Genomic DNA, 27,922 nt, shown 5'->3' with positions numbered 1-27,922 from the left:
TATTTTGATAAATACGTTCATATATGTTGTCTAATTTTAAATTTTTTCCCAATCCAGTCTATAAAATGAAATATAAATAAATAATAAATTATGTAATCCAATTTTTGTATCATTCAGCTTTTAGATTATAATAATTTAGCAATCTGTTTTTTATCAACTTATCTAGACCGTATAATTCAACTTTTATAATTTAATTTTTTTAAATTCGAAATCTATAAACTATTTTTTACCGTCTCCCGCTGAAACAAACCTGTGGTTCGGAATACGGACCTGTGGTTGGAAATACGAAATCTTTTTCAATATAACCTCACACAGCCCAACGCTAGCACAGCTCTCTAGTGAAGCATACATAGGTCCATTGCTTTGCTTGCTTCAAGAAGCTTAAGCTAGTTAGCTCGAGGTAGAAGAAGACAGTACCATGAGAACCATCGCAGCGAGAAACCCCCATGACTCCCTCTCCTCCTCCAGGAGGCACTTCAAGTGGCCGGTTCTTGGCAAGAGCAAAAGCCATGGCGCCACGATTGGAGACGAGGAGTACATGAAGAACTCTGAGGCGGAGGAGGATGAGGCGACCATGGCGTTCTCCTCCGCCTGTCCGTCCTTCCACTCCGAGGACTTGGTGTCCCCTCCTCTGAAGGTGGCGCCACCGCCGGCGCAGCAGCACCAGCAGCCGCAGAGGAAGGTCCGGACGGCCGTGTCGCGGCTGCGCTCCGCGCTGGCCAATGCCGTGGCCGGCCGGCACCGGCAGGTCGGCCTCGGCGCGCGGCTCACCGGAACGCTGTACGGCCACCGGCGCGGGCACGTGCACCTCGCGTTCCAGGTCGACCAGCGCGCGTGCCCGGCGCTGCTGCTGGAGCTGGCCGCGCCCACGGCGACGTTGGTGCGCGAGATGGCCTCGGGCCTGGTGCGCATCGCGCTCGAGTGCGAGCGCGCCAAGGGCTCCGCGCTCCCGACCCCGACAGCCGCGCCCACCGCCGGCGGCAACGGCAAGAAGCTGCTCGAGGAGACGGTGTGGCGCGCGTACTGCAACGGCAAGAGCCGCGGGTACGCGGTGCGGCGCGAGTGCGGCGCCGCGGACTGGCGCGTGCTCCGCGCGCTGGAGCCGGTGTCCATGGGCGCCGGGGTCATCCCCGCCGCGAGCTGCGGCGGCGGCGAGGGCGACGTCATGTACATGCGCGCGCGGTTCGAGCGCGTGGTGGGCTCTCGCGACTCGGAGGCGTTCTACATGATGAACCCGGACAGCGGCGGCGGCAGCAATGGCAGCCCCGAGCTCAGTGTCTACCTCCTCAGAGTCTGATCGACCGTGTGCTCGTTCACTTCACTTGTGTGTTGATCACGTATCCTTTTTTGTGCATGTCAGGCTGTTGGATTAGGCAGGTGGCGTTTAGATTTAGATGGAAATGGAAATCTTTCTGTTGTTCATGTGGTGATCAAATGTTTGTTGATGCAGAGTGTTAGGTTATGGTGAGACGAAAGTGAGAGTAGGGAGCCATGCTAGAGTGTTAGCGTGTAATGAATGCTCTATAACTGAATAGTGCCCAGTAAACCAACTAGGGTTGTAGTACTTGTGCTGCATATGTTGTAATGATCAATAAAATTAGCTTATTAGGGCTCGCCAATATTTTAGCGAAACGTTCCGTCCACAAGTTGGTGAAAAAATAGCATGCTCATGCCAACATAGGGCTGGGCGAGCCAATTATTGGAGACCATCCAAACACCAACTGCCTGTGGGCGAGCCAATGTTTTGACGGGTCAGTGTGGGCAGTAATCCAGACGTGCTCTTAATATGTATCCTTTTCTCCTTTGAGATCCTACTTAAACGTTAATTAAAATGTTCTTTTATTCCTGCGATAATTGAGCCACCTTTTGTGAAATTTGTGAAAGTAAAACTTAAAGTTTTTTATTTTCAAAATAGACGCGAAAATGTCGAGGCCCACGATGACAATGTTTGGCACGGCCGCACGGAGTCTATCTGTGAATTAGTACGTGTATTGTTCATTCCGAATACGTGTGCTTTTTTAAAATCGCCGCTCGAATGTGCAACAGGACACGTCACGTTCTGCAGGACAGTTTCCATGTTGTTCTCAAAAGACTCAAAATTTTATTTTCTTTTGGGCCTGTACCATACCAACATGCATGACGTTGCTTATCTTTTTGCAGATTTGTTTCTTTTTCCTCCCATTTTCATCTATCCGACTTGATTTTCTTTTTGATAATTATCTATCCGAGTTTAATCAGCTCCTAAAAAGGCTGTAATTGCTGTTAAGACTGCCCCAGTTGCACTAAAATTCAGAACAGAAGCCCCGTTTCGCATGTATGCCGCACCCAAATATTCATCATGATTCTCAGCCCCCCTTTTTTTGCAGGGAACCCCCCCCCCCCTGAGCAGTGAGTCCTCATCGATAGGCTGATCCTGTTGCGCTACAATGACAGTGCAGTTTGCACTGGTAAGATGGAAGCAACACGCTTCAGGTTTTATTTCTCCAGCAGGATTAGTATCCGACCAGAAGCATCAGTAGTTCAGGTTCCCTTGGTGCGCTGTCATGTGTCATGTGTCCTTGCACCTTGCTTCTCTCTCAGGCCTGAGCACCTTCTTCCAAGTCTAGTTTTAATGGACCGAGAATAAAGACTAAAAAGAGTAAATAAATATCTCATTAAAATTTTAGATGATTTTCTACTATTTTTTTACTCAACACATCTTAAAATAACATATGAAAGCAAACTTAAAAAAAACATGTTGCACTAAAAGATTTTCTAAAAAATATGGTTTTTATAGATAGAATTGAACACTAGATTCTATTAAAAATAATCTATATGTCATCACATACACAAACTTGTAATTTAAGAAAGAAACACTAAAATCCATAAAGATAGTAACCAGGTGAAGAACTCTTTACGTTGATGATTTAAAGGTAAGGGAATTTAAAATCAATTATGATTGTAAAATTTATACTTCTAGCAATATTAAGAACCACTTCAACTTATTTCTCAAGCTTAAATTCAATCGCATCAAATTATGGATATGATGAAGATTTTGGAGATCATTACTTCCAAAAACGTCCATGGTCACAGCAGCCTCAAAAAAAAAGAAAGGGAACCCTTCACCACATTACAGAAAAAAAGATCTTGAACCACTCAAATTCAAGTTTTCTTATGCACGAATTTGAGTGTATATTTTCAAAAAACACACGAATTTGAGTGTATATTTTCAAAAAAATACTTGTGTGAATCCCAAACGCCTTAGCCTTTGGTGCATAGATGGAAGTTATACTTTTATTATTAAAAAACATTACAGAAAAATGTAAGTGCATCAACTGACAACAGCGAACATTTCGTGAATGCAAACCTCTGTTATTACGTGTGCTTTACGGTAGAGTAATGTGCTAGACTGATGAAATTGGATTGTGGAAAAAAGATGGGCAAGGACTTGAAACGTGGTCCACTTCGGGAGAGGCAGGCAGGCAGGCATGCCTAGTCCTAGTCGCAATTTCGTTTGCCATCCCGAGGTAAGCACGGCACGGATTGCAGCGGCCTGCCCAAGTAGCAGCAACACCACCACCACCTATGACCCATACGCCATACTCCATACTGTAGCAGCTCAGCATCAAGATTCTGACATCACCTGGGACTGGCAAATCACTGCAGAAAGAATCGAAAGGAACAGGTTTGCTTACGGCCGGTGCCTTTCATCACTGACCTTCCCGTTTCCAGCCCCCCCCCCCCCCCAGCTCTGAAATTTTCTTATGCCAACCAGTACTAGACTAGTGCTGCTGCTAATAATAGCTAGGAGTAGAATTGTTGTTGCAGTACTCCATTTTGGACAGGATCATTATGGTATCATTATCGCTATCACTACGCTAGATGCTGCGAGCTGAGTTGTGGAGTATGATGATAGCCATGCACGATGACACCTGCTTTTGCAGTCTCGTCTCGGTCCTCGATAAAGAGCAGGGTGCACTGGGCGAGAGACTGAGAGGTCTCTCTCCCTCCCTCTGTATCTGTATCTGACCCGTGCAGCCCTGTTTGCTTTTGCGAGGTCTCTTTCGTACGGGAGAAGCCGGCATGTGACGCGATGCGATGCGATCTCTCGCTTTGATCGATCCGAGGTGCATGGAGCGAGCTGCAGAGCAGAGTGGTGGTACCTCGCCTCTGCCGACACCTTCTTCTCGGGTTCTCGTCCCGTTTGGCACGATGCTCTCGGGTCATCTGCCGCCGAGACGGTGGCACGGCGCAGCTGCCGCGCCGGCGCTTACCCCAACCTAGAGGCTACGGCCACGGGTGCCCGTCCAGAACCAGAAGGGGCGGTTGGATTTGGAGCTAACGCTGCGACGCGGGCCACCAACAGGTAGCGACCCGCTCTCGGCTAGCCCAGCTTTAGAGTGTGTGTGAGAGAGCGAGCCAATCCTACAGGAAGACATGGGCATGTTTTGCACATTGGAAGACTGCTGGGCCGCGCTACTCCATAGATCCGATCCTTTTGGTCGAGCTATACACAGGGAGTCCCCGGACAGAGACACACATGTTGGCTTTTGACTCGCTCTCTCCGACTACGTAGTAGGTACCTCTGAAGTCGTTGCTCCTAAAAACATGTTCAGTCATTCAGAGGAGTTGATGAACAAGAGCACAGATGCAGATAGCATGTGAGAGTTCCAGCCTAATCGTGTTCTGTACTCGATCTACGTGGAATGGAAGCACATTACTCCAAGCTGTGTGGGCCATTCGATGGCCTTATAAAGCTTCATGCAGTGCAGCTGCCTGCGTCGTCGCCCGAATCCACTGCGTCACGGCATGCCCGCGTGCAGAGCCGATCAGTTGCGATACGGTTGAAAATCCTATACTCAAGGTACTGTTTGGTTTAGTTTCTACTGATGTTTTTACTCTGAAATAAAAAATTGAACCAAACAGTTCGCTTCTAAAAATGACTTCTGAGAAATAAAAGTTAGTAAAAGCTGTCATTATTACTAGAAATCAGAAGCGGATTCGGATGAGCTTTTGTAACTTACGAGGGATGATGTTATGAGGGTTATTACATATATTATACATTTCATCTACATCAAAAACTAATTCAAAAACAACTTTTCTACAAACAAATTTTCAAAAATAAATTTTGAAAAAACCTCAGTCCAACCAAACAAATCCTCAACACAGGCTGATAGTATTTCACAATAGTCAAACATGACAATACACACTGCATAGCGTGGTCCTTCAACCTGCACACAACAACTCGTCTGTAAGATAATTATCTAATTGTGTCCGTGACATTTGACTGGTTTTAATTTTCAATTTTTTCATTTTCCAAGGATTATAATTGAAAAATATATATGTTGGTTTCAAGTACTTGACAAAGAAGTCCGACTCTAAAATTCTAACCATCCCTATCATAACCAAATTCTACAATGCTCAACAACTAAGGCTCGATGCCGGATAAGGGAAAAATTGATGGCAATCAGGGATACATCATAATGCTTCTTTATATCTCCAATAATATGTCTGGTCGACAAGTGAGCGTAGCTCATACACTCACTTAGTCGGGGCTATCGTTGTGCCTCTTGCTCGCTCTAGTTTGATCCTTGGGATAGACTCTGGTTGCCTCACCAGGGTTCTTCCTAAGGGGTACTTGCGTGTATCCAGTTGAATAGGTACACATGCGCGCACGATCAGTGATAGATCATATTTCCTGCACTCTAAAAATATTGTAATCCTCGATCTGTTTTCTAGCATATGTTGTGGACACACACGTGTATGAGTGTTTGTTGTGACATAAATGTGTGTGTGAGTTGTGTGTATTCGCCATGTTTCTCTCAAAAAATACCATGTTTGGTCGAGGCACATGTATACGATTGCATTGCAAACTTACTGGGGACAAAGTAGGAGTTGAAGCCATTTCCGGTGGTAGCAAATGGTGAGCTCTAAGCTTGAATGGGACTTTTGGAATCCCTTGGATTCCATGGATCTTAGGCAAGGCAGCACTAGAAATGCTAGGAAGAGGAGAGGGAAGAGATGGAAGAGGCTATCTAAGATGATGGAAGAGCTGGTGCCTAGGAAGGGTTTTCTAGGAGGGTGCATGGTAGTACAAGTGGCATATTTTTCAAAGAGACCAAATGGGTTGGGTGAAGATAAGCAAACAGCTAAACATGGTTTGGGTGCAGATAAATTTAACTGCATGGATTGTAGGCAAGCTAGGTAGCACAATAATGCTAGGTGTTGTGCAATGGATCCTAAGACCGCTAAACCCGTATCCCAGTCCCTAGGGCATTAGGCATGCTATACTCATAGGCCCAACTACAGAGTACCAATGACTTTCAGGCGTTCTTTCCCCATAAAAGACTAACATGATAAGCGGTGCCACTCTCACCTTTATAAGTTGTGCTCTGCCCATTTCAACAACTAAGTGGGACTATACAAACAAATCTTTCCCTCATACATCAAGTGTATGACCAGAACCCTTGAGGCTTGGCATATTCTATTTGGGGTAGCCTAAGGCTAGTTCTGATATCAAGTGTTGTGCATAGATCCTAGGCATGCTAAACCAATGTACCGCGCCTAGGACATTGAACCTACTATACTCGCAGGCCCAATTGCAGAGCACCAACTCAAAAGGGTCTTGGGACTGCTGTTCCAAAATGACTAGCCCACCCTCATCCCTATAAGCATCGTAATAAATGCCCCTTCACACATCAGATGTATGCCCTAAAACAACCCTTAAGTCTTGAGATTTGCTATCTGGGATAGCTTGGGGTTGGCGCTAATACCGATTATTGCGCAGCAGATCCTAGACCTAATAAACCATTGCTTTGGCCCCAATGACACTGGGCCTGCTATACCCCTGGGTCCAACTATAGAGCATTAACTTTCATGTATGGGTGTTGGACCCTCTAATCCTAATTGACTATCTTAATAGGTGGTGTCACATCCACCCTAATATATATGTCGTGCTCTGCTCCCTTTTTAAAACCGACATGAGACTATCCCAACATGCGAGGAGGAGATGGAACAACTAATGCAAAGAATTGGCTACCTGAGACGAGGGAGGAGTAGGTCCATAGAGGAGCGAACATCTAAACATGATTTGGTGCTGCAATAAATGGATGACATGTTTTTCCAATATACAAACGTGTATGATGCGGATAAGCAACTAACTAAATACAATTTGGTGATACAATAAATAGATGGCTTGTTTTTTCAAGGCAAATGGGTATGATGCAAATAAGCAAAGAGCTAAACATAATGGTGCATACACTACCAGAGTCGCGGATTCCCCCATGTGCCAAAAACATAATGGTGCGTGCACTACCAGAGTCGCGAATTTTCCTATGTGCCAAAAACACAAGGGGAACTGGACTAGAGTTTGACTTCTCCTTACAAGTATTCTTTTACTCCTCTCTTCCCCTTACACTATTTCAAGTTAGCTACGTCGATGATCAGTAAAGTCAATTATGCAGGGATATCTGTTCATCAACTATGCTTATTGAAGAGGAAGACACAGGATTTTATATAGGTTCAAACCTCTCTTAGGATAATAATCATATATCATGTGTTTCATGCATATTACTCTAGCATTGCAAATATGGTGACCTAGTCGAATTTGATATTACAAGGTGGCTCGGTGTAGGCTTAAGTTGCCCAACTATACCAGGTTAACTACACAGACAAGTAGCTTTTATGAGATTCTTCTCCATACCCACATTGGAAACGCTTGGAGACTCAACAACCTAGAGGATCGACGAGGGGCAAAGGAAGATTGATGGCGAACAAGGCTACACTCTAGTGTTTCTCTTTATATTCAACACTATGTTCGGTCGAGGCCTAGTCAAGGCCTCAGTACAAACCTAGTCTACTCAAGCCATATAACCCTTTCCACCGAGCCGGTTTATCACATCAAATCCAACTTGGTGAAAACAGCAACACGTCATAGCAATCTGCATGAAAGATGGGCTGTGCTGGGAAAAATGGGCCAAAAAAATTCCTAACAATCCACAACAAACTCACTTGCCATGTTATTAACTAGGGATGAAATTGGATCAGATACAGATAGATATCGCTGATCCTATATCTTATCTTATTTTTTTCATTGGAATTGGAGTCGGACACGTATGGTGCCGGATACAGATACATATACGAATAATCTCGGTCAGGAATATTGATGGAGACGCAAACAATATCGGTCACAAAAGTTGATATTGATTAAAAATAATAACCATAAATATCGCATATGTTATGATGGTTCGACTATTCCACGTATCCAAAACTCAACTACACTAGAGGTCCAATAAGCTAAGCAAAAATATACTCCCATGAAAATCGGAGAAGTTACGGGTGCCTAATATGCTGGCTGAAACTTCTATTAATTATTTGAATATATTAACTACTTCAAATGAAAAGGTATCAACTACAAACTTGTAGATCTCATCAAGAGCTATAATTTTCATATAAAGATCATCTCTATCCGACTCCATATGAAAATGCTACAAGCTTCGGAAGATATTCTCAGATAGTTGTTGGATAGTCTTCGAATATATCCGATTTTATTTCTGGATATCCGATATCCGACGGATACCTGACTCCCTATATATGAATCTAATATCCGATACAAATATTCGATCTGATATCCGATGTTTCTTTCGAATTTTCGATATCTGAAATCCGATTAGCATATAAAACGGATTGTTAATCGGACGGACGGAAAAAATTTGGCCCGTTTTCACCCCGTTACTAACCATATCCTACACCCTCTCTCTTCGCTCCTCTATTTTGTGACTAGAATGCAATTTTTAGCATTATTTAATATATTGTTGTATTCATATATTAATATATTGGGAGTACTTGGGAATGACCCGGTACGGAAACGTTTCATTGCAAAGAATGGTAATCAGAATGGATTTTTGAGGGGCCATCCCAACGTGAGGCAGAATGGTAATCATCTCATGCATGACGAGGCCATGAACATACAAAAAAGTTGGTCGCAGCTAAACTGACAGTCCACGGCAAACCACCTCTTTGCAAGCAACTAACTCGATCCTACACTCTCGATGGATCAGACTCGATCAACAAACTTTTCCGCAACCCAAGACGATAGGCAGAGACTCCCGGCGATCGACCGCCGCCGCCCGCCATGATATCGTGGCACGATCTGTACACGGTGCTGTGCGCGGTAGTGCCGCTGTACGTGGCGATGATCCTGGCCTACGGCTCGGCGCGGTGGTGGGGCGTCCTCACGCCGGACCAGTGCTCCGGCATCAGCCGCTTCGTCGCCGCCTTCGCCGTGCCGCTCCTCTCCTTCCGCATCATCTCCACCAGCGACCCCTACGGCATGAACCTCCGCTTCATCGCCGCCGACACGCTGCAGAAGGTCCTCGTCCTCGCCGCGCTCGCCGTCTGGTCGCGCCTCCCCTAGCGCGGCGCCAGCTGGGCGCCGCTCGACTGGTCCATCACGCTCTTCTCCCTCTCCACGCTGCCCAACACGCTCATCATGGGGCTACCGCTCCTCGTCGCCATGTACGGCCACTACTCCGTTGACCTCATGGTGCAGGTCCTCGTGCTGCAGTGCATCGTATGGTACACGCTCCTGCTCGTCCTCTTCGAGTTCCGCGCCGCGCGGTTGCTCATCGCGGGGCAGTGCCCCGACACCGCGGCGTCCATCTCAGCCGTGCACGTTGACCCGGACGTCGTGTCGCTCGAGGGCAGCAAGGCGGAGTCACGGGCCGAGGTGGCGCCGGATGGGAGGATGCGCCTCGTCGTGCACCGGTCGTCGGTCTCACGGCGGTCCCTGGTGGCTGCCACGACGCCGAGGCCGTCCAACCTGACGAGCGCGGAGATCTACTCGGTGAGCTCGTCTCGGAACGCCACCCCGCGGGCCTCCGGCTTCACCCACGGCGATCACCTCTCCTCCGCCGGCGCCGGGGCGCCGCACGGCGCGGCGGACCTTTTCTCGCTGCACTCATCAATGCAGCCGACGCCGCGGCAGTCCAGCTTCGACGAGCAAGCGGTGCGGGCCAGATCAGCCGCCGCTGTGGTGCCCAGCCATGACCCCAAGGACGTGCACGTGTTCGAGTGGAGCTCCGGTGGTTTCTCTGCGTCGGAGGTAAGCGGCTTGCCGGTGTTCCGGAGCAGCGACCTCCACCGCTCCAAGCCTCCAAGGATGCCCGCCGGCTAGTCCCCTCCGAGGCGCCGTCCGTTGGCTCGTCGAGAGGTCAGCCTCGACATCTCCAAACAGCTTTCGACCACACGTGAACTATGGAAGCCAATACAAACCGTGCATGCACTGATGGACATGCACGCGAGTTTTGTTTCAGCGATGCGGCCAGGGGAGCGCGTCGCCAGCTTCAAATCGGAGGTCGCGCTATCCAAGTTGGAGTCCGGCTCGACGACGACGACGACGGAGCAACACGGCAAAGGATGCCGGAGGAGAGAACGGTGGCGCAAGCGCGGGGAGAGCTATGGTGTGGCGCCGGCTGATCCGCAACCCCAACACGCATGCCAGCCTCGTTGGCCTCACCTGGTCTCTCATCGCATTCCGGTAAATCAAAGTTCTTTGTTGCTACTTAAATTTTTTTAATAATGGAATAAAATTATCCCGGCGGCTGCTACTCAAGTTGTATCAGCAAATAGTATCTTTGTAATTACTGTAAGCAACCGTGTTCAAAGCTTGTACTGCATTTTATAATGGGCACTGTTGCTGCAGATTCCACATCTCAATGCCTACTATAGTGAAGAATTCCATCACCATACTCTCCGAGGCAGGGCTAAGGATGGCCATGTTAAGCTTAGGTGCGTTCACCTCCACGACTTCCCTGATCAAGCTTTTGTTTAGTTCAGCCCGTACTCACTCACAGAGGCGAAGCTACCTTGATTTAAGGTGGTGTAATGACACTAAGATGAAAAAACTTTATTAGTAATCTGTTCATATCAATCATATAAATCTGTGTTGTTGTTAATTAGATGTATAGTGAAATAGCACTAGTGTTATTTTGACTCAAGTTTCACCTCTGTGCTCACTCACCATTGGCTCATGCACTTCGCACTTAACGTTGTATGCATCCTAAAATTTTTGACGTCTTGTTGATGTAAATGCCGAAAGTTATACTTTCATTATAAAAAAACTCACTCACCATTTAACACACGTGTTATCCCTGTAATTCTTTTGCTGCCCAGGACTGTTCATGGCCATGCAACCGAAGCTCATCGGCTGCGGAAACTCCGTCGCGGTGGTCAGCATGGCGATCCGCTTCCTCTTCGGTCCCGCAGTCATGGCCGCCGCCGCGTCCGTTGCCGTCGGCCTTCGAGGCACGCTCCTTGCGCATCGCCATTGTCCAGGTAAACACTGCATACCGGTTTGAGCTAGGCTTTTGGTTTACACATTGAGCCAGCCAAAAATACTGATTCCATGTACATGTTCTGTAGGCTGCTCTGCCGCAAGGAATTGTGCCGTTTGTGTTCGCCAAGGAGTAGAATCTGCACGCCGCATTCTTTGCACCGGGTAAGCCAAACAGCTACCTGATCACCCTGCAATTGGTGCATCGGTGCGCATGTTCCTAACTTCCCATCTACTACATCATTGTTGGACTACTATGAACGATAAGAACGGCCGTGCCACTGCTCACACGTGGCGCAGATCGGACGATGCAGGATTGCACATGCATACAATTGTAAATCACTTCAGGCTAGGAGCTAGCAGGCATGCAGTTGTAGAAGGGTTCGAAAATGCAACGTTAACCGCTTGGTTATCACGGTTATCGGTTAATTCGATTCACACCGTATTTAGAAACTGAGCGGTTACCGATCAAACTCAAATTCGATTTTTTTTAAAAAAAATAATAAAATTTAACCGGTTTTTACCGAATTTCACCGAATTACTGTATGGTTTTTGAGAGCCTATCGAATTTATGAACCTGGTTGCAGCTGCTGACTCGGTATTCATTTGATTTGATCTACAGATCACAGAAAGGGCCCGTATGGAATTTCCTGGCCAAGATCAACGGAGAGAACCTAGCACTACACAGTTGCTCACTGGCGGGCTGAAGGAATAATTAACAATCGTGACAAACATCAGCTGAATCGAAGTTTGAATTTGTTGTGGGAAGTGAAGCTTGTTGTCCATACATGGCATCCCTTCTGTATTTTTTGATCGGGTTCTTCCAATGCATACCTGAAAGACTCTGTATTCCCAATTTTCCAGCAGAGTGCGAGCATAATAACATCACATGTTCATTCAAAATAAAAACACCATAACATGCATGATTTGGAAGAACCACATAATTAAACTCTTTTTTTTTCTGGTTTGAGAGATAGATATAGATGGCGAAAATCTTTCCTTGTGATCAATACATAATCGACAAAAAAGATAGACATTGACATAAGTTCAAAAGGAAGGAGACCCTAATGATCAATACATGATCAACACTAAAGATAGACACCGACATAAGTTCAAAACAGAAGGAGGAACCAAACGATAATCTTGACAATCCAATGCATGGTTAACCCATGTAACGCAGAATGACTAACTACGACGCTCAACTAATTAGTACAATGATGAAGAAACTTGTACTCCATCCTTGTTGAGCATACATGCGCCCAACACATCAGATGGAGCCTCTGGCAGAGGAAGTTGATGGCGGTGGAGTGCTAGTAGTGGCCAAACTAGCACCGCCTTGCACCTGTGCAAGGGAAGCTGCCGCGGCCGCCATGGCTCTGTAGGTGCGCCTGCAGTCGTGGCATAGGCCTCGGGAAGCTGTCGTGGCCACCTGGTTCTGAAGGTGTGCCCACAGTCGTGGCATAGTTCTACAAATGCCTTAACCGGCCCGGGACCAGGAGTAGCACGGGCATTGCAACTGGCGGCGGCGGCGGCGCCATAGGCGTTGCCTTGAACTTTGCAAGCTCCCTCTCCAGGCAGCACTTTTCCTCGGTTAGTGAGCTGACTTGCTGCTTATAGTAATCGCGCTGCATCTCGGTCTGCTTGAGCAGCTGCTTCAACCTGCACGTACACACGCCAAGATATGGTGAAGCTATTTCTTTTGGCGGAAACAAGATATTATATGCAACTAATTGATGTGAGAATTCTACCATAACTGCATCATTTTATGATCTAGACATGCGATATGATTGTCAAAATGCCACTAAACTGTTTGTATCTGAACGACAATTCATTGAGTTAACTGGGTTATGATTTTAGAGCAAGTACACTTTTGGCTCCTCAAATCTTCCATTCGTCTAATTCCTACCATCAACTCCCAAAATGTCTAAATTTGGCACTAGAACTATCAAAACTGGCTCAAATTACACCCTGAGCCCATTTAAAGTGGTTTTGACTCCACCATTACCACATGGTCCATGACGTGGCCCGGCTCCACTGTCATCCTCTTTCTCTTCCTTCGTCCTTTTCTTCTGGCTGAATTAGGCCAGACGCAGGAGACAACCCAGCCCTGTGGCACGAATGGCGGCGATGAGCACGTTCGACACACAGACCGGGTGCTCTCGTGCCGCCACACAAATGGGTGCCTGGGCCCAGATCTGGCTTCTAGCAAGTGTTCAGGATGATAAGAGATCTTAGACCCTTTTTTGGATGGTTGGGCGCATCTCCATGACAGTTCACCATCGGAGAGTTGAGAGGGTAGCAGGCCAAGAGCCTGGCTCTAAAACTAGTTGTAAAGTCCACCAAGCGAGGTTGGACCAGAAGCATAACGAGAATATGCAAGTAGCGAACAAGTGATGTCGACTCTAATTCCTTTCTGCAGAGGGGACAGAACGGGGTGTGAGGCCATCCCCTGGTGGCAAGCCTATTCAAGGTTCAAATCCTATTTTGATGACTAACTAGGCAAAGAAATTGTATTTTGGTGACATCCATACTTTCCAAATGATGAGTTCAAAGTTCGTCCCCACGGAGCCAAAAAAATTGGGCGTTCTACGACGATACAACAGAGTACTCTTCGTGTAACATCCCGTCTCTAAAATTCACTTACAGCACAACTCACCTATAGGGCGAACCCACATATGCATAGCATCCCGCTTACATTTTTATTCTTGCTTCGTGTAAAAAAGTTAACCCAAATAAACAATGTTTGAAACATGAATGCTTATAAGCTGACATCAACCTATTTAAACTACTAAGATCATATTAAACCCACCACACCGGAACACTTGTACCACACAGGCCAAAACTAGAAACACTAATAGGTTGGGTATTACACTCCCCCATTCAGGGTTAACACCTTCGACAACTTACCGCGTATATGAAACATAAATACACAAGATCTCTCCTCAGTGCTATGGTCATATCATGTCCCCTCCACAGGCTAACACACATGCACTCGTATAGCGAGAATTAGCTTTGATTACCATCTATAACATCTCGCCTCCAAAATTCGTTTATAGCTCAGCCCACTTATGGAATGGCCCCGCATACATATAGCACATCGCTTACACTTTCGTTCTCACTTCACGTAAAAGAATTAATCCCAGATACTATATTTAGAACACAAAGAGTTAATCAAGATTGTTTTAGAGGAAACAAGACTAGTTGTACTACTACTATCGTAAGAGGCCTTTTCAATTAGTGAAATCTAGCACGGAGTCACTTCTTGTTTGATTACCTTGACCTGCGGTTCACGAACCAGACTTGCACCTGCTTCAGCGTCACCTTGAGTCCCTCAGCCAAGGCCTCCTTCGTCCTCTGAAAAGCGTTCCATTCATTTCCCAGATCATTATTATAGCTAACTTCATGCTGTTCAAGTTGAACAGTTGTGTTTGTGTGAGTGAGTGTGTGTGTTGTGTGTGTAAGCAGCTAGGCGAGCTAACGCCATGGTGTGTGTGTTGAACAGGTGTATGTGTGAGTCAAGCACTCAAGCCTATTTTTTTTATCACATTTACATTAACAAGAACACTAAATTGACTATATATTTGGGTGTGTATCTTAGATTGGTTCCCTCAACTTTTTCTTTTAAGCTCCGCCACTGGGCCGGACCAAACTAATAACACTCCTGACAAACAACAGCTGAATCGAAGTTTGAATTTGTTGTAGGAACTGGAAGTGAAAACTTGTCCACATGTCCTTCTGTGCGCTTCTGACCCCGATCCTTGCAATGGATACCTGAAGGTTATTTGCTATCTGCTGTATTCCCATTTTCCGAGCAGATAACATGGCAACATGACTTGTAACCACATAATTAAGCGAGGATTTTTACAGTACACCAAAATAAATGTATACCGTCCATTTTCTTCATCGGGTGGCTTAGATTGGCCCAATGATACTCTATCGACTATCAGTATCATAGGTATCATTAAAGAGTATCATGGGTATCATAAGGGTAGGATTGGAAAAAAAATTATGATAAACTTGTAAATTATATGTTTAATTAGGGAAGATCAAAATGTTAGTTTATTCTTCGGATAAGCTTTCACTTATTTTGTTCATTTCATTTATTAGGGTTTCCACTCTCCGTCGGTCGGTCGATGATGGGTGACGAAGGTCCGAAGTCCGGTCAGTCAATGACGTAATTACCCCTAAGGGTATCAAGATAATTACAATAATACCTACTAAAATGGACGGTTGGATCACAACAATGATACTCTTCATCATCTAGTATCATGGTGTACTGTAAAGGTTCTCAATTAAGCACATGAATTTTATCGTTCGAAAGATAAATATAGATGGGGGAATCTATAGTTTATGATAATCTTTTCGAAATAACATTGACTAAGCTGAAACTGATATAACAAAAGCTGATTCTCATGATTAATACATGATCGACGCTGAAGATAGACGACATTGACATAAGTTCAAGAAACACACAGTAAATCCCAACAATATTAATCCATTCAACGCCGCTGAATGACTGACCAGAATCCCCAACTAAAATCAAGGATAAATCTTTGTACTCCATCCTTGTTGAGCATATATACGCGCTCCCAACGCATCAGATGGAGCCGCAGGAAGGTGGCAGCGGAGCGCTAGCAGTGGCCAAAGCAGTATCGCTCGCACCACCCTGCTGCGTTTTAAGGGCTGCTGCCGCGGCTGCCATGGCTGTCACGTTTTGCTCGCCGTTGGACCGCAGTTCTCCAAGTGAGTTAGGCGCCCCCGGGAGCGGGAGCACCACGACGATTGGTGGTGGTGGTGGTGGTGGTGGTGCTCGAGCTTCTTAAGCTTGCGCCGGAGCTGGTGGCGCGTTTCCTTGGTCAGTGATTCCACTTGCTGCTTATATCTGTCGTCGTGCTGCTTTTGGGTCTGCTTGATCTGCTGCTTCTTCAACCTGCATGCACAGGCCACAAGATATATATGATCAAGATGTAGCGGTGATTATTGGGTTAGCGCGCGTAGTACCATTAATAGAGGAACCGCTACCGAACAACTTATTTATCTTTGAGCTGAGCATAAAAACACTACTCATAAAGCGGCGTCATGTTTTCATAGTTAAAAAAATCACTTCATCTGTTTACTTACTTTGAAAGTAATGTTCATGGCCTATTATTTTCCAAGAGAGAACTTGGCGCGCGTTTATTCTGACAAAAATACGGATGTGCTTAGGTCGAATAAACAGCAACTGAGTTGAAGTAAACAGCAGTGATTATTGGATTAACGCGCGTAGTTGCATTAGTAACGTAATGCTTCCGAACAACTTCTTATGTTTATTTATGCCATGCATAAAAAAACACTACTCATAACGCGACATGATATTTTGAATAACTAAAAGAAATTACTTCATCTATTTATTTACTACAAAATGTTGATGACCTATATATAATTGTATACATTAATTTTCCAAAATAAACGAACAATGGTCTTGTTTGGTACGAGCAATAGTTGCTTATATAGCCATGCATCATCCAGTTGGATACAGAACCGCAGAAACTAATAGTATACAAAATCAGTAATCTGAATCCAGGCTTTTTTTTCTTCGCAGTTACTAGACTTAAAGGCATGTCATTTGTACATTTCTTTTTTGAAACAGAATTGGCAGGAGACCTGCCAATTTATATTAAAAAGAGGGAGAGTCCAACGGGCTTAAAGTAACAAATTCGAGCCGGGGTATCCCCACGAACAAACAGAGCTGCCCCCGAACTCACCAAGCTATGAGAAAAAACTATTCTTGTGACAAAAAGCACCCTAAGTGGTACGCCCCCTCGTACATCCAAATGTCGGCCTCATCGAAAATGGTGTTCAGGACTTCGGCAACCGACGTCTCTTTGTTTTCAAAGGTGTGCCTATTTCTTTCTTTCCAAATTTCCCAGGAGACAAGCAGCACCAGTGACTTCAGGGATTTTCCTGACGAAAGGATGCATTTTGTTGTGGAAGCATACCAGGCAGGAACCAAGGAGTTAAGAGGCCACGTTTCAGGGAGGATGGCCAACATGTTAAGCTTCCTACCAAGATGACGCCAAACCCTTTTGGTAAAGGGGCATTCTGTCATCAAGTGGAGGCAAGTCTCGTGGAAGTGTTTGCAAAGGGTGCAAATCGGAATGCAAGGCCAATTCCTTCTAGCAAGGCAATCCGCTGTCCATAGCATGTTTTGGATTGCCAACTATACGAAGAGTTTGCACTTTGGCGGCGCTCATGCCTTCTAAATGAGCCTAGTGAACTTTGTAGGAATGGATCTTTTGAACATCAGGGCGTACGCGGATCTAGCAGTGTATTCACCTTGTTTGAAGAACTTCCATACGACAGAGTTAGGGATGTCAGGATGAAGGTTTACATCCCGAGTAGCATTCCAAAGACGAATGAACTGGGAGATGTGCTCTCGCGAGACATGCTGAAGCGAAGCCATGTCCTTAATCCGGTTGCGTTGCGCCATTGCCTCCTGAAGGGAATACCGCTTGTTTTTAGAAGTCTCAAAGAGCAGGGACACAAAGTCCTTTGGCCCGAGACCCTAGCCCAAGGAGAGTGCGAGAATAAAACTTTTTCTCCACTCCCTATGGTAATTGAAGTGGCCGTCACAAAAAAGAGCCTAGCAGAGTCATCACAAGGCACATGGCCACCAACCCAAGCCTTCTGCGACACGTTCCATTCCTGCTAGAGCCAACGCTGCCTAAGTGCCCAACCGAAGGATTCAAGGTCCAGAACCCCGAGGCCCCCGGGAGCTTTCTGCCTGTGAACCTTTCTCCAATTGACCTTGCATTTTCCACCCGTGATAGGCTTGCATCCCGCCCATAGAAATTGTTTCCTTGCTTTGTGGATCTGGTGCAAGAGTATTGATAGCCGATAGGAAGTAAAAAGGCTACGAGGTCATCACAGCTTTTAATAAGGCAAGACGGGTCTGATGGTGTCATGTTCTTCCCTTTTTAAGAAGATATCTTCATTTGTACATTTCTCTATATAGAACACGCGTTGAAAAGCGAAATATTTCAGGAAAGAAATGTGTACCATGCATCGGTTATATGGTTGATTCACCTTGTTGCTTCTGTGTTCTCACCGTGATCGTCCCTTCCGGCCATTGCTGAATGGGCTATGCGGCTACCGTGATGCGTACCACCGATTGGATTTTTTACTTATATATTTTATTTTTTAATATTTACATAATTACATGATCGTTTCAATAAATTGCAAGAATATGCTAATGTTGCATGTTCATCATGTGAGATCAAAGTCTCATCCGATGAATGGACGAAATCTTGTAAGTCTCGTAGATCAAAAGATTAAAAAATATAAAAAATATAGTTAAGCCACGTCGAGATCTTGATCTCCCCCATTGAACAGGCAAGCGGCACTTCCGTGCCTGTCGGCTTGTGTTGTGTTATATACATGTATATTTCTTTTTTATTTAACTTTCGATTTTATCTGAGAGTACACGAGTGATCCAAAATTTTTAAATATTTTTATGAGTAAACTAGAGCTTACTAGCAACCCATTTTAATTAGTTTTATCCAAAAATACTAAACCAATATTTAATTAAAATTATCAAAGTAACCTACTTTTATAACTTCTAGCCATTTTTAATACCTCAAATAAATTCCCAAAAATAAAAAAAAGCACTAATATTCTTCTCATGTGATGTACTAATTTATAAAAATATTTTCAACCCTAGGTTAGTTTGTGAAAAGTGAGTTCCTTTATAATACTCTAGTTATATGTATTTTATCATTTCATGTGATATTCTTTTAGTAAACTTACGCTAGATTATTTGATCATCATAAAAAAGATCATCACTACCTGGATCTCACCCGGTGAAAAAAAAAGAACATGGACATGTGCCTCTATTGGTATAATAATAGCTCGCACAAGCTTTAAGTTGTTGGTTAAACTTTGGTTATAATTCGAACATAGCTTTTTGTGTAGGTAGTGAGATTGCTCTGCACAATAGTAAGGAGCTTACCTATTATTTATATAATTATATTTGCAGCTTATCATGTGCTATATATATCAATTGTTTTAGTCCAACTATAAGTTAGATATTAAATCCAAATCCTTTCAGTTGTTTTATTGTTATTTTGTTTAGCTTTGTCCTTTCAGTTATTTATGTAAATTATACATATAAGTACCCCAATCCTCATTGCAATCTTGTGATTTATGAAGCCATATCAGTTATCTTTCATGATTATACTTTCTAAATATATGTATATTAGGTATCTACCTCAAATATCTATCAGTTTATACCACATTGCACCGATGATCTTTTAGTGAATTTATCCTAGGTTATTTGGTGCAATTTTTTATGATAATCTTTTAGTGAACTTACCCCTTGATTGTGTAGGATTTGGATGAATTTTTGCATGTTTGAATTCAAATTGAATTAAAAAGAGAATATCATATGAAATGATAAAAATGCATATAAACGGAGCATTATAAATGACCTCACTTTTTCACAAAATAACCTAGGGTTGAGAACATTTTTATAAATTAGTACTTCACACGAGAAGAATATTAGTGAATGCTTTCAGATTTTTGAGAATTTATTTGAGGCATTAAAAATTGCTATAAGTTATAAAAGTATGTTTATTTTGAGAATTTTAATTAAATATTAGCTTAGCCTTTTGGATCAAACTAATTAAAATGGGTTGCTAGTGAGTTCTAGTTTGCTTATAAAAATATTTAGAATTTTTGACCTACTTATATACTCACGTATAGAACATAACACAAGTGTGTCGCTCGCCCGTTCCGTGGGGCGAGAGCAAGGTGGTCTGATCGTATTTTTCATATTTTTTAATCTGTTAATCAGCAGGACTCACAAAATCTCGCACGATGAACCGGCGACAATAACATATTATTGCAAACGGCCGTATAATTTTACAAATATTAAAAAAAATAAAATATATAAATAAAAAATCCTGCCGATGCCCCAACCCACGGCCTGCTACCCGCGAACGGAGGCGAGCATGCCTTTTCATGCCAGCCCATGGGCTCCTCAGCCCGTAGCGGGCCGAAGCGATCCCTGCGGGCCGTCTGCGCGGTCCCTCTCTCTCCAAAAAGCGGCACACCGAATCAGCCTCTTCTCCGCCGCGGCGCCATCTAATCGTCTATTTCCACGAGACGTCGGAGGGCGGCAGGGCGCCGTCTCCACCATGGACACCACCACGCCGCCATGCACCTTTTGCTCTCTTGGCCGCTTGGATCATCTCACACTGTAGGACAAGCGTGGAGCCAAAAAGGACTTCGGAAAATTGATAGATTCGGGAAAGGATTTACTTCCAACTGAAAAAATTTGCAGGATCGTGACTGGTGATTGCTCCACACAGGAAAACACGAGCTATTCAGTCAGTTCGACAGGAAGCTCTTCTTTGCAGTCAAAACACAGAAAATTAGGGGGGAAATTTACATCATAACAAAGCTATCGTAACAACTTGTTGTCTTATTAGCTGTAGACACTTGTAATACGCTCATTCTGAACTTGAGAACCTACCAACATGCTGCTGTACGAACTGTATATGATGGCTTCTGTGAGCCTGAGAAAAATCAGGTTTTCAGTTGAGCGATCTTCTTCGACACTTCATCGACTGTTTCGTCCATGCTCTCGGTGATAGATTCCTCCTGGAAAGTGTCGATTGCGAATGATTCATCAGTTCATGATTGTAATTTGAGGATAAGGAAGTGAATATACTAGCAGTTTTCACAATAAAGCCATGTTAACATGCATGCATTTCAAGAATTAGATCATGAAACGATGTGGTTGCTGTACTTACATTTTTTACCTGCTTTTGTTTTTCACCTATACACTTGGAAGCACTGATGCTTTCGCTCTTGAGCAAGCTCCTAGCACTCAAGAGCGGTTGGCTTATGCCATCCGTCACTGATGCATGCGCTGGCTTATCACCTACGTTCAGCATTGTGCAGTACTCGCCATCTCCCTGTTTATTGCCAATTACTCTTTCCCTGAGATATGATAAAGGAATTGTTAGTTCCAAGAATCATAACAGTAGATTTTAAATAGTATGATAAGGCAACTTAATGGATATTGTGCTTGAGGTCTCTCTTTTGTTTACTCAAAACTACTGTATCTGTGCAAATTCTGCATGCCTAACCAATTGAACGTCCCTGGCCTCCTCAAAATAGAAGGAAGGTTCTTAGGAACATGATATAAATTCTCAAAACTAAGATAAAGGAAAAAAAACGCAAGACAACCAAAAGACAAAGACAGATACGATCATCTATGTGTCTGCACTTGACCTTTCCCACACCACAGAAATAACAAAAAATTGCTTGGGTAAGGAATAGAAAATGGAAGTTTTGATGACAACCTTGGTAAAGAAACATTCTGCCGCAGCTGTGGACTGGATTTTTCACCCTTTGCAATGCCTTCTTCCAAATGAGCAAATTGTCGTCTAAAGCGATCCACCCCACTGTCAACCCATATACACAGACATCAGAGTTATACTTGCAATAAACCCTCAACCACTCATACATATAACTAGCATATTCATCAGAGATTTGCAACACAAGTGACTCTTGTTTGTAAAACAAAATAGTGGATCCACCTTGGATACATGAAGGTCATCTGGTTATGGTCTCCTCCACGTAGGTATTCTTGCAACATTTGAGGATGGTACTCTAAAATCTAGAGAGATATAACAAGTGTTAGTAAAGTGATGAGTCAGGTAACAGATCTATCATAACCTAAGAAACATAACTGAACAGTGGTACCTCTCGGTAAATTAATTCTCGGACATCATCTTTGGCCAGTTTCCGCTTCTCGAATTCAAACTCAAGTTTTGAGACAGGCTGTGTTATTGGTTCACGTTCAGCATTTGCTAATCCAGTAAAGTATGGATCTGTCAGGGCCTTGAATAACATTTCCAATCTCAGTATTTGGAGTAACAATTTATCCAACATTTAAAAGGTGGAATATATCCTTGGTCTAATCCACTCCTACCTCTGCAGCACTAGGTCGCTCCTTGGGATCAAAAGCAAGAAGACGCTCAAGTAAATGGAGAGCCATAGGATCCACCCCTGGAAACTTTTTAGTAAAGGGAACCGGGGGCTTTTTCCGCATATTGCTCAAGTATCGTCGAGCTTTCTCATTCCTTATCTGTAACCATACAATGTTGGCGTTAACACATGGTTTTAGCATCGGCCCACAATTTTCATTTCATTTTTAGAATAAGAAGAATAGAAGAGATTGTTCCTATTGAATACTGATGTTAACTGGTGCAGAACTTGTACTTCCTGGTAACAAAACGTTCAACCATTTATTCAAAAGTTTTGGAGTTTCTAAATATGGAGTGTGAATGCAGTGTCGAGAGATACAGTGCAACAGTCCTCGAAGAAAAGGAGTTGGTGAAATAGAACAAACAATCAGTAATAACTACACAGTTTCCAATGAAAGATTGACCATTTTACAGGAGTTTCGCACTGAAAATCTGAAACATTGAGTGATGATTGGAATAAAAAAAAACTTAATAAAACTGTTGAAGAATTGAGTGAGCATACCCTAGAGATGGATTCTGCTGAAGGAGTACCAAGTAGATCAGTCATAAGATCCAACTGATGCACAACATTCTTCCCTGGAAAGAGTGGCTTCCCAGTAAGCAATTCTGCAAATATACATCCTACGCTCCAAATATCAATAGCAGGAGTGTACTGCAAAAGTCAATGTCAAATTCAGAACCTTGCAATCCTACAACACTTGTAAAACACGCACAAAAATCAATTCCAAACCATGTACACTAAATTAATGCCCAGCCAGTTCCATAACATTATCAATATTAAATTAGCACGCAAACCACGTCTCTGTGTTCAATATTCACACTTTCATGAAAGCATCATGTGGGGAATACAAATATGTTATTCAGAGATCTCTGGGAAGAAAAGCATACATATCATGACAAGTCAAAAAGAATAAACATCTGAACTAGACATCTCAGAAGAGTAGTAGAAACTCTGAAAAGAAAGGAGAAATGCAGTTGCACACAGGGAAGTGAATTGACATATATATAATCGGTGGAAGTCAAGAACTCAAGATATCACCTGATGCATCCTGGAACCAGTATTGCTCTACTGGATAAAAAACTATCATAGCAATATAACTGTAATATGAAGTTAGGGTGAAAATTCCCTCACCTTTGAAAAGAAGGAACCACATAATTCTGGAGCTCGATACCATCTAGTTGCCACATAATCCTACAGGAAAAAATGCAAAATCATAAGATAACAAGTTTTGGCAGTTCAATTAATAAAAATTGTGCTCAACATTATCAAAATGGCTACCGTCCAGAATATGGCTGATGGGGTGTCATTAAATGACACACGAGCAAGGCCAAAATCACAAATCTTCAGCTTGCAGTCAGCATTGGCTAGAATATTCTTGGGCTTAAGATCCCGATGGAAAACATTTGCTGCAGAACCAACACTTAACAGTGAGCATATAATCCACACATGCAAAGATCCGACAAACCATTATCAAGTCCCCTCTATGTGGAATCTAACCACCTGCATGAATGTACTTCATTCCACGGAGCAACTGGTACAAGAAGAACTGGTGATGTTCTGCTGTGAGATCATCGTTCGCTTTTATTACCTGATGGAGATCTGACTCCATCAGTTCAAAGATCACATATATGTCCCTGAATTCCCTCCTCGAAGGAGGAAGCATAATGTGCTTGATCTCAACTATGTCTGGGTGACGCAGCAAACGGAGCAACTTGATCTCCCTAAGGATACGAGTGGCATCGGAGACATGATCAAATACATCAACGATCTTCTTAATAGCGACACGCTCACCAGTCTGGGTGTCGACAGCGGCAGCAACAATACCGTAGCTCCCTTTGCCAATGACCTCACTGATCTGATACCGGCTTGCCTCACCATACTCTGTGAAGAAGTCAGACTCCTGAAAAGAAACAAGCGAGTTCAAGTCAGTACAATTGTTACAGATTGCTAGATGCGTAAATATTCTGATGTGATACAGTCCAAAGACAAGAATTATTAAGTGAAAAGATAAACAAGATACCACATTTCATTGAATGTACACTGATGAGCGAGAATTGGAGCTTCAAAGACATGAACCTACTGGAGGACATTTTGTGGTCCTCTTGTATTTAGATTGGATTAGAGGGTGAATGAAACATGGTAAATTGTAAACATTAACAGTGATTGTTCCCAAATCAATCATAAGCTGACAAACGCCTGTACCTCATATCCTCATCAAAAGTCAATAAGGAACACTGCAAAAACAAAACCTCTACTGCCTCGGCCTGTACCTCTTCTACTGTTAGCATTAATTCAGCTTCAAATGAGACAGGGACAAGAAAAAGGTAGTAGAGTGTAGGTCCCCTAAATCTTCCAAAAATGTAGTACGGCAGAAATTGTACGATGTTTTCATAAAGCAAATGGCTTTTCCATAAATCTAACCGCGTTGATGTATGACTATTTGTAAATCACAACACATCAGTAATGATCCCAAGCATTGGTTATTGAAGCATTCAGATGCCCCATCGAACGCCAACACATCCGAACCAAACTATGCAGATCTACAATAACTGACAAGAACGCGCAAAAACAAGACCATCCAATGGGATTTCGTTGACCCTACCAGGAGCCCAGGACGCACAGAGTTCGACTTGCTCACATCACCGAGGAACGGTGGCCGCCATTAGAAGCCCCATAACTCACACGAGGGGAATTCAGGAGCCGCGGATGGATCCAAACATCACAGCAGAAGCAGACGGGGCAGAAAGAACCAAAGAAAGAACAGTAAAACAAGTCGCAAAGATCCAAGAGTGCGATCACGGGGACGCTCTTAACATACCTTCTTGCTCGGATCCATGTGTGGCGGTTTGGTGCGCACCGGCGCGCGCGTTCCCGCGCCCCACTGCAGCAACACAATGTACTCGTCACACGCGGACTCGGGGCCCTCGGCGACCTCCTCCCACCCGTCCTCTTCTCCAAGCTTCTCCCCGTGGTATTGGTGCGGGAGCGAGTGGGCGCGGAGGTCTTTGCTAGTGGTGTTGTCGTTGTTGGTTGTCAGGTGGAAGGAGGAGGAGACGCGGCGGGAACGATGACGGAGCCAGCGGAGGAGGGAGCGGGCGCGGCCGCCCATAAACCGTGCTTCCCGGGGTGGAGGAGGGACATTGGTCGGGCGCGCGCGGCGCGTGGGGTGCCCTGCCTCCTGGGACCTGGGGACGCCCGGTCGCCGCGGGGAGCGCGTCACGGGGGAGGGAGGCAGGCAGGCAGGCAGGCAGGCGGCAGCGAGGCGCGCGGCGTGGTGGCGAGGCGTGGAGGGCGAGTGGTGCGGTTCGTGCCGGTTACTCTGGTGGGGATGGGCCCCGGCGCTTATACCAACTAGAATTATAAAGGTAATATATATCGGCTTTATTCGGATCAAATTCAAAAAAAGAAAAAAGAAAATAATTAAATGTAAACTTTGATACAAAACAAACGAACATTTAGGGATATAAGATACCAGTTAGTCTAGTTGTAATCAAAATACGCAGTCTGGAGTTTTACCTAGGATTTTTTACCATTTAATTGTGGGATCCACGTATCAAGATACAAATTCTCAAAAAGTGCACGCTTAACAGAACTCAAACACCAGACCTTATTAGCATATGAGAAAATGTGATGTGCCATTTTATAGGTTCCTAAATTCAAATATTTTTCGAAAGGAACGGCAAGAAGCTTGCCGATCATATATTAGGAAGGAAAAACCAAAAAGGATAAAAAAGGTCTCAGGACAACACACACGGCATAGAAGCAACAAACAAAGCTAGAGAGGCCCACACTCCCCCCCCCTCCACAGCTAGAAGGGAGGCTAGAAACGCTTCAACAGCATACCGTTCATCCACGACCGAGCGCCTTAAAAGAAAGCACGAATAAACTCCTACACTAAGAGGAAGAGGCGAGAGCTATGCGATGTTGATCAATCTGTTCCTTGAGCCTGAACGCCACATCTGTCACTGATAGCTGCTTATTTTCAAAGGTTCTCCGATTCCTTTCCTTCCATATATTCCACCAAAAAAAGATGACAACGCCGTCGAATAATGTACGGTGAGTTCGTGCCACTTTCCTACGAACCAATTGCCACCATCTGTTGATTGATAAATGCTCATCCATGTCCGAAAAATCTTGAAGGTTCAACCAAGAGGTGATCACCTTCCACACCTCTTGAGTATACGGGCAATCTTTGCAAAGATGCTGCGGAGTCTCACTTTCAATTCGGCAAAGCTTACATATTGGATCATGGAGCCATCCCCTCTTTGCAAGGTTGTTTGCTGTTAGAACTTTTTGTTGCAGGAGTAGCCACGCGAAAACTTTGCATTTGGGCTCCATTTTTGCCTTCCAAATTTGCATCATCACCGGCTTCCTTCTGCTACCTTCAAACTGGATTCTGTAGGCGCTTTGTGCTGTGTATTCACCGTCGACTGTCCACCTCCAAGAGATTGCGTCTTGCACTTCAGGGTCAAGCACGACATTCTGAAGTTTTCCCCACAGAAGCACAAATTGATGGAGCTCATCCGTTGTTGTAAGATGACCAAGGTTTGCAATCCAGACTAAATTCAAATATAGCTAAAATATTTTGATCGTTTTAATATTTTAGCAGGATCCAGTGGTAATGTTGGTAAATCGGATTTTTCGGACCAATTTTTTTTTTCTGTAATACCAACTGCCAAGTGGGACAGGGGTGGGTGGGGAGCACGGAACGTTTCAACCTGCAGACGGGAGCACATCGGCGTAGCAGCCCGATAGCAGGGCCATGGGAAACTGTTTTTCTTTTCCCCTCAAGTCTGTCTCATTATTATTATTATTATTATTATTATTATGCAAACTACCCCATGTGAGTTCTACTGAATATATGATGAAAATGTAGAAGTTTATCGTCACGGCTAAAAGAAGACCAGTGGGATTTTTTCCCCTTTTAAGCAATAAGACCAGTGAGATTTCATACGTAAGGAACATCAACCATTGCATGGACCATGTGAAATGTAAATGACAAAGGGCCTTTACATTTACTTTTCATGTTTCGCCCGTGTCACGAGTAGAAAAGGATATAATTAGGCATCTGTTTACATCGTACAACATCAGCAGCTACAAACTATGTACGTCATCTTAATCAAGCAAAAGATAAGGCAAAACACCGGGACGCAGCCATAACCATCCAGCAGGCTACAAGCAATACTAATTAGTATTTAGCAATCATACACCGGACATATGAGATAATCCTCTGCTTGTGTTCGTGTATCCTGTTGCTGCTGTTGAGCCACAAGTTCTCTGTATGGTTGCCATGATCAAGGTGTCAACTAGTTTGCCCACAAGCATGCTTCCCATTCCATGGAGATTCCAGACCTGGAAACGTACACAGTGATATCTGGTGGAAAAAGGTTAAAGCTCTTATCACTGAACAGCTCAAACAAAAGATTAGATCTTCTAGTACAGTAAAAAGTGCCAGTGTTTCAACTAATTACAGAAGTACATAGTTAACCAGATCAGTTCGTCCAAGTACTCCAGGTAAAGCCAGTCCAATTTTCCAGCATATATAGATGCCAATAGTAAAATTCATCTATTGCTTCG

General features: G+C 44.1%; 2 protein-coding genes and 1 pseudogene across 3 annotated transcripts; 2 read left to right on the top strand and 1 right to left on the bottom strand.

Annotated features, from left to right (window-relative positions):
• The first annotated feature begins 292 nt into the window (after positions 1-292).
• Positions 293-1,806, top strand: LOC133929919 (protein MIZU-KUSSEI 1-like). The gene has a single exon (XM_062376675.1). The coding sequence runs from the start codon at positions 419-421 to the stop codon at positions 1,295-1,297; it is 879 nt and encodes a 292-aa protein (XP_062232659.1). The 5' UTR covers positions 293-418; the 3' UTR covers positions 1,298-1,806.
• A 7,306-nt stretch (positions 1,807-9,112) lies between these two features.
• LOC133928202 (probable auxin efflux carrier component 3b) lies at positions 9,113-12,018 on the top strand (annotated as a pseudogene).
• Positions 12,019-20,321: 8,303 nt separating this feature from the next.
• On the bottom strand, positions 20,322-25,642 carry LOC133929467 (mitogen-activated protein kinase 17-like). Of its 2 annotated transcripts, none has more exons than XM_062376232.1 (11): positions 25,164-25,642; positions 23,846-24,245; positions 23,624-23,751; positions 23,477-23,536; positions 22,847-22,996; positions 22,290-22,445; positions 22,061-22,198; positions 21,895-21,974; positions 21,658-21,759; positions 21,112-21,292; positions 20,322-20,950 (listed from the first exon to the last, which is right to left on the bottom strand). In XM_062376232.1, the coding sequence occupies exons 1-11, from the start codon at positions 25,452-25,454 to the stop codon at positions 20,876-20,878; spliced, it is 1,761 nt and encodes a 586-aa protein (XP_062232216.1). In that variant the 5' UTR covers positions 25,455-25,642; the 3' UTR covers positions 20,322-20,875. The 2 variants fall into 2 exon arrangements, with proteins under 2 accessions (XP_062232216.1, XP_062232213.1); XM_062376229.1 differs by having other exon boundaries at positions 20,326-20,950; positions 21,103-21,292.
• Positions 25,643-27,922: the final 2,280 nt, after the last annotated feature.

This window comes from Phragmites australis, chromosome 9 (genome assembly GCF_958298935.1).
Source record: "Phragmites australis chromosome 9, lpPhrAust1.1, whole genome shotgun sequence".
Lineage (NCBI taxonomy): Eukaryota > Viridiplantae > Streptophyta > Magnoliopsida > Poales > Poaceae > Phragmites > Phragmites australis.
This window is presented reverse-complemented; position numbering and strand designations above follow the sequence as displayed.

Bases quoted from the DNA above. Each gene is read 5' to 3' on its own strand.
- LOC133929919 (XM_062376675.1), top strand. From the start codon at position 419: ATGAGAACCATCGCAGCGAGAAACCCCCATGACTCCCTCTCCTCCTCC.
- LOC133929467 (XM_062376229.1), bottom strand. From the start codon at position 25,454: ATGGGCGGCCGCGCCCGCTCCCTCCTCCGCTGGCTCCGTCATCGTTCC. The intron at 24,246-25,163 runs GTATGTTAAGAG...GTTTCTTTTCAG, and splicing joins ACATGGATCCGAGCAAGAAG to GAGTCTGACTTCTTCACAGA. The intron at 22,997-23,476 runs GTGAGGGAATTT...TGACTTTTGCAG, and splicing joins GTGGTTCCTTCTTTTCAAAG to TACACTCCTGCTATTGATAT.